We start from the raw sequence: 10,028 nt of genomic DNA on the forward strand, positions 1-10,028 counted from the left end.
TACTCTATTTTTTTTTAACTTTTTTTGCTTTTTAGGGCCGCACTCGGGACATATGGAGGTTCCCAGGCTAGGGGGTCCAATCAGAGCTGTAGACACTGACCTACACCACAGCAATGCCAGAACCCAAGCTGCGTCTGTGACAGCTCATGTCAACACCGGATCCTTAACCAACGGAATGAGGACAGAGATTGAACCCGCAACCTCATGGATCCTAGTTGGGTTCATTAACTGCTGAGCTGCAACGGGAACTTCTGCTTTTTCTGTTTTCAATGGCAGTTCAAACTCACCAACTGGCCAGGCGTTGAATGGAATCAAGCACTAAAAAAATAGCAGCTCAGTTATCAAAGACAAAGAGTGGTTTTCTGATAAATTGCCTGTCCTTCTTGTAAAGGAACAGTTCCATTTTCAAGGACAGTGTGAGGGCGAGTCATTGTTCCTGGTCATTGGGGAGAAATTACTAATGTCAGGAAAGAGGTCCAGAGGATCAACCAAGTGTGACAAAAAGGAAGGTTAAAGTGAGAGAAATGTGTCACATAAAAGTGATACAATGCAGTGCTGAAGTGACCTACTGGCTAGAAATGACCTTGTGGAACTCATGGAATTAACTTTGCTCTACTGGGCTTTCCTGTTTTTGTAATTTCTAGCCCGAAGTTCCTAGTTGTTTCCTTTTACCAAGTTGTGACCATTGTAGTTGCTAAAAATAATTTTGCAGTGTAATTTGGCATAATTTATATGTCAAATGTCATATTCGTTTCTGCGTTCCCACAAATCCCAAATTGTAGGCCCTGACACCAAACAGCTATTCCCCTTTCATGATCTCTGACCTAATATGTCTGACTTTTTACCTTTCTGCACACTTATTGAAATAAGACTGAGCATGATGGAAATGTGACGTATTGTAAAATCACAAATATTTCCATACCAGGATTTCCTGTCTTGACCAAGATTGAGTATCCCAGGGGGGCAGAGATTACGATGGTAGCCTGTTAGAGCTAAATGGGCCCTGAGGAGTCACATGACAGCTAAAGCCCACAGAGAGGCTATGACCTATGGAAGGTCACACAGTCCCCATCTGCTGACATCCATCAGGAGGCCCACTCCATTTCTCCACACTGTCCCCAAGGACTGCATTACAGATGTTTGAACAGAGTTTGGAGTTCTGGAGGAAAGATAAACATGAGCAGTAGACTCCAGGAAGCAGAGTTCCTAGTTTACCATGAGCAGCTCTTGCTAAAACTATTGAGAACTGAGGATAAGTTGCCACTCCCTTGAGTTAGTTTTCACCAAAATACAAGCTTCAACTTTGTAGCCTTTTTTTGGATATTAAGTGGTCCCACCAGCTCCACCCAGACCGTGGTCCCATTTCGTTGTGGACTCTGAGTCCAAAATAAGTGTCATGAAGTGCCCCGGTGCCAGACTCACTGCTCATTTCTCACAGCAGAGGTGTTGCAGAAGTTTATTTCTGTGTCAGCCTCCAAGTATGTGGTTGGACAGAAGTTCTAGTATATGGTGATGTTTTGTCACAGTGTCTAACATAGCCCAGTGGAAACAAAATAGAGGCAAGTATTTTGACTTTGATGGAGATTCTTTGAGGATATCCGAAAAGGCTTTTTGCCTTGGGAATTTTCTGACTCTCTAGATATAAAGACGTTAGGAGGGGAGAGGAGGATGAATTGATTATCAGGTTGCCTTGTTAGATTCCAAGTCCTTATTACATAGCAGGGACTTCAACATGATCTTTTACTGACAGTCATGTATAATGATTGGGGAGATAGAGCCTGAGGCTGGGATAAGTTTATGGTCAGAAATTACAAATGGGTAGCCAGCCATCCAGGGAGGCAGTTGGCATTACAGAAAACATTCCTGAGGCTACAGGTAAATAACTTAATCTTGAATAAGATGTTAGAACCAAGTCAGAAGCATAGGCTCTTTGCAAATGGGTTTTATTCCAGTTGACTCTAGAGAAAAAGTAGCATCTAGAAGTGAAATGAGCAGGGAGCCAGGAGCTTCTGAGATGGACAGGACAGAGATGGTGAGGAGTGATGAACATGCCCAAAGCCAGACCACATGGTGGAGCAGTTATGGTGGGATTGTCTAGGCCTTGGTATCCTCTGCAGGAGGGAAGAAAGCCAGGGCACCAGGATGAAGAGTAGTTTCCCTGGTGGCTGAGCTGAGGGAGCTTGGTTCTGTTTGCACTGGTGGCAAAAGTTGCTGATGCAAGTCTTCATGTGGCCAAAATAGTTTAGACCCAGGACTTTCTAAGCCCCAGGAGTCTTTATGAAGACATGTGAGTTAACTGCTTTAATCAAGTTAGTGACTTAGTACTCTGCCTTTGGGTTATGGCTGCCAAAGCCCTTCCAATTTGCTATCCTCTGGGCCACCCAGGAACCATGGCTCAGACTGGCTAATAGGCTCATTTTATATTTGAAGTGAACTTTTCAATGCTTTATTTTGGAAGTTCAGATATCATTAAAAATTGGTTTGTCACCTAGCTCATAAATAAGACAGAAGAATCCTAAATTACAGGTTTTTTTAAATAATTGAAATTTTAATGATAAACAATTAGCTTGCTTTTTAATACTCTGAATCTAAAATTTAGCCTTTCCTGCCCATAAAGTTAAAGAGGAATCCTAACGTAAAAAACTTTACATATATTACTTCAATGAGAGAGATCTCTGTGATACTAAAAGAATGTCTTAAACTTAATTCTAGGTTTGAGGCCCATGTTTAACACTGCCAAGAGTTAAATGTTTGCTATGGTAGGGAACATGAATAGCTCTGTTTGCTAAATAATTTACGAAAGTATTCATTAATTCTTTAAGAAATTCGACCTTAAAGATTTTAAGCAGAAATGTAATTTACATACCTTTCTTCCTGAAGGTTTAAGTCAGAACTAAAACTGTTTCTTGTACTCCAGATTCAAAGTTTTAGACGCTACGTAGAAGAAGTAGAAAGAAGTCTGAGTGCGGCTGCCCTGGACTCGATATTTGTTTGGTTTAGGTTGTCGTTGATTTTGCTTTTTAAGTAAATTGCTCAGTCTTTGACAGAGGATCGACCAAAATGTTGTATTGAAAAGAAACCTGTGCTTATCTAAAAGCTGATGCCTGACTTGGGTGGTTTCAGAGAACACCTCCTACCTCCAGAGACACAGCCTCTGCACGAGGTGATGTACTTTAGTGCTGCCCAGACCCTCCGCCAGCACCTGAACGCCGCTCCGCGTATCGCTCTCCACACCGCGCTCAACAACCCGTATTACTACCTCAAGGTAAGGAGCAGTCTTTTCTCTCCCAGCTTAGATCAGACTCCAGGCTTCATGTAGCACAAAAATATTGTAAATTTGCTCTTCTGGTGAGTAGGGAGTTGGCAGCTCAGGGTTGCACCTCCTCCAGATATTTTAAGAGTCTTTAGGTTCTTAGAAGGCTTTTTCTAAGCTGTGAACTAATGCTGCCTGTTTTGATCATGTCTTCTCCTTCATCTGATAAACCCAGATCATAGGCACAGAGAATGGAGTATATGCTGCTACTCTTGAAAATAAAGGAAAGGTTTCCTACAGACGTAACCGTAGATACTGGTTCAAACTGTATGGCCCAATGAAATTATTTAAAAGATCCAAACGGTTGTTTCTGATGGAAAAAAGAAACCTCTCAGAATTTCATCTTGGATTTTAAACCAAGGAACGATCTACTCAGAGTGTCTCTAGAGCTGGGTGTAGAGGATGGGCAGCAACCTGGCAGGGCTAAAACTCCTAAATGCCAGACACCTTTGCCAATGCCAAGTTATTCTGTAAGTTCCAAGTTATTCTGAGTTCAGCCCGGTTTAGAATTTCAAAAACTAACTTTTCTCATGACCAGGTAAAGTGATCACTTTAATAAGCTATGTTTCAGTCATAGTTCCGTTATGTATACACATATAAAATATTTTGGCAGTTTGCTAAGTTAATATTAAATTATTAATTTCTTAATAAGTTACCAACTCAGTCAAGCACCTAGAGATCTTGCAGCAGGTCAGTTAAGAAGTGACTCCATAACCTGTGAAGAGCATTCCACTGTACTGGTTTCCTGTCCAAAGGGCACACGAACTAACATACTAAATAGGAAGTTGTAAATCAGTGGCTTTTGAGTTGTAAATCAGTGGCTTTTGATGGTTCTCCATGATGGTGGTAGTGAGGCGCTCGAATAATTTCATATTTAGGGCACAAAATACCAATTATTTTTTATTATGTAAACCACAAGTTAGAACACTTCACAAAATCTATCTTTTTGGCTAGTAGTAAGTCACAGCAGAGAACTGGTATGATTTCAGCAGTCTTTGGGAGCATTTATAGTTCCTGTGTGTATATTTGAGAGAGATTTCATTTCTTAGTAAGAACCATTGCTTTCAAAGACGTTGAAAAAACACTGGTGGTTTTATAGGGGTTAGGATTGGCATTGTTGAGATCACACTCTTCTTTGAGAGATAACTTATGGCCCTGGTAGTGGTGTGTTGCTATTTGTTAATACAGTGTAGTAATTGCTAGAATTCAGGTCATGACGTATGTTGGAAGTGGCATTTTATTGAAAATCTATGAAATTCTACAAACTTTTATGGAAACCAGAAATGCATTAGTCTCAGTAATGTATAATGTATGATAGAAAGGAAGAAAAGACATTAATAATGTACGATGAAAATGAAAAATAGGCATGTCTTCTCATCCTGGGAGTATTCATCTAGGAGTTAGGGGGATTTTGACCCAAGACCTCATCCTAAACAACCAGCAGCTGTTGGAGATGGAATACAACTCACTAAATAAAGGAAACCAAAAACTACATGTATTGGCTTACTTACTAAATTTAGGTTGGGAGGTTAATTAACCTCTGATTTTGTTCCTCCTCCTTTCTGAGTTACCTGAGTTTACTGTTATTCTTAGAATGAAGCACTGAGAAGTGAAGAAGGTTGCATTCCAAATGTCGCCCCAGACATCTGCATCGCATATAAGCTGCACCTGGAGTGTAGCAGGCTCATCAACCTTGTGGACTGGTCAGAGGTAGGCCAGGGGAAAGAGCAAGCTGTATACCTGTCTAACCATCCACGACAACTTTCCTGGGATGTTTTTATACGTTTGGTACTTTGGAACTCCTCTTTTGTTTTTCTAATGCCCTGTGTCTTGGGTGTGGAAAGCATTATAAATCACCTCCTAAGTTTTTCCAGAAAAGCAGCGAACTGCTCAGTGGCCCCACTCCCAAACCCCTGCACTCTGACCCCACGTCTCAACCAGGCCAATTTTGCATCCATGCCAGGCCAAAATAAGTACGGTTATTATGTCTTGCCAAAGCTAAACAGTTTGAGGCAGTTTTGTTATTCCACAAAATATATTATTAACTAGCATTTCCCATATTGCATAAAAGAACATAAAATATTGGAATAACTACACAACAGATTTAGCAATCAGGAAATAAGTACAAGAATACTTCGCAAAGCAATGGCCAAGTGTTACTATACTTTAAGATAAATAATTTCCCTCTTGAGAATACTAAAAGTTAACTCCTGTTGAAGTCCCTATTTGACAAATGTCTGGTCACTACTTAGAAAATGTGCAAATAGACATTTTCCTGGAGTGATGAGGTTGAGAGTAGAGGAGACAGGGCATCCCTTTGCTTTGCAAATTTAAAGTTTTGTTTTTCTCTGCACATTGCTTAGTCCTCTGAAATATAAGATTATTCAGGAACCATTCCATTATCTTTTAATGTGTACCTGATTTGCAGTGGTCATCAGTGTAGTTTTGAGACTCTGAAATTGGGAATAATAATAATAATAATAAATGTGTCAGCTACTGGCAGCAGCAGTGATTGGCCTAGCTTAAATACAGAGCCATCAAGTGTAATAAAAGATGTTTGGCAACAGCAGAGATTTTTATTTTCTTCTGTCCTTGTCTCTCAAAAGGCTTTTGCAACAGTTGTGACAGCTGCTGAAAAAATGGATGCAAGTTCTGTAACCTCAGAAGAAAGGAATGAAATTATCCAGTATCCTTTTAAAATCTGTTCTAAAATGTCCAAGTGTATATATAGAATATAGTTTCTCCAGATCTACATTAGAGATTTAACCATCCCTTCCCAGAGTAACTCATTTCTAAATATTTATTCCAAATTTAAAATGAGACCAAATCTAAAATATTTGGTCTAAAACTTGGTCATACTCCAAAATTCACCAAAAATGTCCAAAAACTGTCATTATTTAATTCTCTATCTTCCTGAGATTATTGGTGCACTTTTAGAAGTTGGCAGGGAAGCAGTATCATATTACATGAAAAATTAGAACTAGTCAAGTGTTAAAGACTTTTCCATTTGTGTCTTGACAGTGGAGTCTAATTATATTTAAGGATTTCCACTAAGGGTTATAGTTTAATTTAGTGGTATATATTTGAACTATATACTTGTTTACCAACTAATGTTTTTTAACATTGAGATTTTAACCTCTTGTTGTCAGAAATACATAGTGAATTTCCTTAGCTCTAGCCTTCAGTGCACGGTTTATTAGAGCCGTTTCTGAACTAGAACTTTTAGGATTTATCAAACCCACCAAACAGAAGACTGACCATGTGGCAAGGTTAACGTGGGGAGGCTGTTAGAAAGCAAATGAATGAAGCCAGAAAGATAACATTTAGATTAAGAGAAAAAGGGGACCAATCACATTTACACACTGCTAGAGGAAGATTTTTTTGGCAAGAAATGTGTAATCCCTGTGTGATTTTTAACAGAAAAATAGACTGCTAACCCCAAGCAGGATGTCAAAACACCTTTAGAGTACATTAGAATCCAACAAATAACACATAAATGTTGTTAACTAGAGCCCTCTCTCAGAATATCACTGTAATTTGCAGTCATTAATAAATTAAATTGTTCTGAGCATATGTAATGTATAAATATAATTTCCTTTATCTAGGGTTATCTGTTATTTGCAGTTGATTTAATAGTACTTATTCCTGCTGCCCCAGTTTCTTGCACTGGCCTTCCTCATGTTAGTAAATTATGTAATAAGTAAGGTGAATATCCTGCAGGTTTATTTCTCGTGACTACGCAGGTTGTGAAACTGCCTGGAATATATGACACAAATGAACCCATCTATAGAAAAGAAACTCCTGGACATGGAGAAGAGACTTGTGGTTGCCAAGGGGGAGAGGGAGGGAGTGGGACGGACTGGGAGTTTGGGGTTGGTAGATGCAAAGTATTGCATGTGGAGTGGAAAAGCAATGAGATCCTGCTGTATAGCACAGGGAACTATATCCAATCACTTGTGATACAACATACACTGCATGTGAATACAGTGGGATGGAGGGCAGGTAAGTTACCGCCCTGTAGACCATTGTAAGGTCTTTTATAGGTAGGAAGACTTAGCTTTTTTGAGGATCACTGACTGCTATGAGAATAGACTAGATGAGGAGACACAAATGAGGCAAAAACCAAGACCAAATCAAGAGGTCACTGAAATCAACCAGGCAAGACATAAACATCTTTGATGAGGGTAAAAGTAGAGATGGTGAGATTTTAGATGGAACCAATAAATGAAGGACTTGAGTAATTTAAACCTGCTTTTAGGCTGAGAAACTGTAAGAATGGAGGTGTCATTAGCTGAGGAAGTTTAAGTTCAGGGAAAGGAAGACTGGGCCAGCACCAGTAAAGGGAGGGAAATCAAGCAAACATGGTTGGTATCTTACAAGCTGAAGCAAGGTCAGATGTCATTAGATTCAGTGATGTGGAAAATATTGGAGTAGCTGAAGAATGAAAACAAAGCCTGAAAGGCATCACCTCTCACAGGATGACCCTAACAAGTATCCAGACTTACCAGTAGGCCTCGGAAATCCACGTTCTGTGATATTGTGACATACACTTCGAGACCACAGCATCATCTTTTACATAAATTTAAAATTAATAAACATTTTAGATCTAACTTTGAGTTCACAGAAGTTCAAAACTATAGAAACAAAGAGTTTAGTAACACCACAAAGAAACATTCAACAAGACAACAGGTCTGTCTGGCTGTTCCAGAAAGTCAGGGTGTTGCTTGGATCCTGCTTTTTAGGTAGGGGGAAAAAGAAAACCTGCAAAAACATTTAGACATTTTGGAGACAGGTGGAAATATCTGAATTAAGGACTAGATGTTAAATTACAGAAGCATTACTTTGGGATAATGTTAACTGCAGTTATTTAGAGAACCCCTTTATGCTTAAGAGATGCATCATGAATGCATTCTTTGAAGCAGTTATAAAATGTATCTATAAAGCAAATACAACAAAGTAATTTGTTCACTTTTGGTGCATCACTGGACTATTCTTTTAGGTTGTCTCCATTTTGCTTTCTTCCTAATAAAGCAACTTGGTGACCAAAAAAGGGGAAGATTGGAAGTTTAGAAAATTCTTTTGCTTTAAAGGTTATAAACAAAAATAGGGTACTAGCTAGAGATTATATGATCAAATGGCTTTTCATACCATGTTTATTGTGGGAATGATCTAGCAGAAAGAAAACAGATGCAGGAGAGAGGACTGCTGGCACATTTCTGAATGAGACAGGGGTTTGGAGCCTATGTTCTTCACCCAGGGCAAAGGTAGGAGCAGAACTGCTAAGCCACACCTATAAGGAAGACAGGCTTATCAGGGGCTTTAGCACAATACCCACTTATTAACACCCATTACTGTACAGTTCTGAAAGGAGTAGAGAAACCCAAGTAAGGCAAATACAATCATTTCTAGTCCTAGCTGCGTGGATCAGCTGGGGAGCATATAAACAGATTTCAGCAGCCTTCCCCTCCCCCCAGAATCTTCTAAAGCAGTCTCTAGAGGTAGAACCTGGGAAAGCACTCCAGTTTATATTGCTGGTGCAATATACGTCTCATTTGGAAACCATTTTCTTTAGGGCTTTAAGTTGTTGAATCGGGCCAAGTATAGCTTTGATATTTTAAACCTTGCAGTCATTAATTTTTTTAGATTGCATGTGCCTATTTTTCCTAATACAAAGGATTATATACCTGGTGATGTGCCCTTGTTATTAGTGACCTTCTGAACATATCATAGTAACCTGAGTTACACCATTACCAATACTGCCTTTTACTATAAAAGAAGAAGATTAAGATTATTCTTGGTCTGTAGGTACTTAATAGAAGCAATTTCAGGGCTCTCTGGAAACTCAAAGCATGGTTGGTATCTGGACTAATCAGTAGCCACCACTGGGTCCATGATTTTAACTAAATCCAAGAAGCTGCCCACATTTTTTATATTCTGAAATTACCTCACACACGACTTAACATCAGTAAGTAGCCCATAAGCTAGAACTTTATGGTAAGATAATAAGCAGAAATTTGGCTGTGGAGGAAGTTTTGTTCTTGATCAAAGGTGAATCTAGGAGTTCCTGTTGTGGAGCAGTGATGATAAATCAGACTAGTAACCATGAGACTGCAGGTTCCATCCCTGGCCTCACTCACTAGTGGGTTAAGGATCCTGCATTGCCATGAGCTGTGGTGTAGGTCAGAGACACAGCTCAGATCCTGCGTTGCTGTGGCTGTGTTGTAGGCCAGCAGCTGTAGCTTTGATTCAACCCCTAGGCCTGGGAACCTCCAACTGCCGCAGGTGTGACCCTAAAAAGAAGGAGGAAAAAAAGCTGAATCTAGAATTAAAACATATTACTTGAGGCTCCCTTCGGACTGCCAGCACTGATTTTCCTTTTAGCATATCTTGCCCTCTAAGTATAAAAACCAGCTATTATTTTATAAGTTTAAATATATATGAAGGTTCACACATGCTTACTAAAGTTCATCATTTTGGGATGAAGAAGGGATAAAACATTTACCTTCACCCTACCCCCTGCTCCTCCATTTTAACTTACTGCTTGCATTCTAAAATGCCACTATACCAGTGGTTTTCAGCTGGGTTCTTGACCGTTGCCTTCCCCCAGATATTTGGCAATACCTAGAGGCACATTTTTGCTTGTCCCAACTAGGGGAGGGAGCTACTGGCATCTAGTGGTCAAGGCTAGAGATCCTGTTCAACATCCTACAAATGC

At 39.6% G+C, this 10,028-nt stretch overlaps 1 protein-coding gene across 3 annotated transcripts in view; it reads left to right on the plus strand.

Annotated features, from left to right (window-relative positions):
• ORC3 (origin recognition complex subunit 3) overlaps positions 1 to 6,924 on the plus strand; it is a 61,123-nt gene extending 54,199 nt beyond the window's left edge. For all 3 annotated transcript variants that reach the window (XM_047760812.1, XM_047760820.1, XM_047760828.1), the window contains 4 exons: positions 3,124 to 3,265; positions 4,907 to 5,023; positions 5,920 to 5,999; positions 6,499 to 6,924. In XM_047760812.1, coding sequence (XP_047616768.1) covers positions 3,124 to 3,265; positions 4,907 to 5,023; positions 5,920 to 5,999; positions 6,499 to 6,604 — 445 coding nt within the window. In that variant the 3' untranslated portion in view covers positions 6,605 to 6,924. The remainder of the gene's footprint in view (positions 1 to 3,123; positions 3,266 to 4,906; positions 5,024 to 5,919; positions 6,000 to 6,498) is intronic.
• Positions 6,925 to 10,028: the final 3,104 nt, after the last annotated feature.

Source organism: Phacochoerus africanus, chromosome 2 (assembly GCF_016906955.1).
Source record: "Phacochoerus africanus isolate WHEZ1 chromosome 2, ROS_Pafr_v1, whole genome shotgun sequence".
Lineage (NCBI taxonomy): Eukaryota > Metazoa > Chordata > Mammalia > Artiodactyla > Suidae > Phacochoerus > Phacochoerus africanus.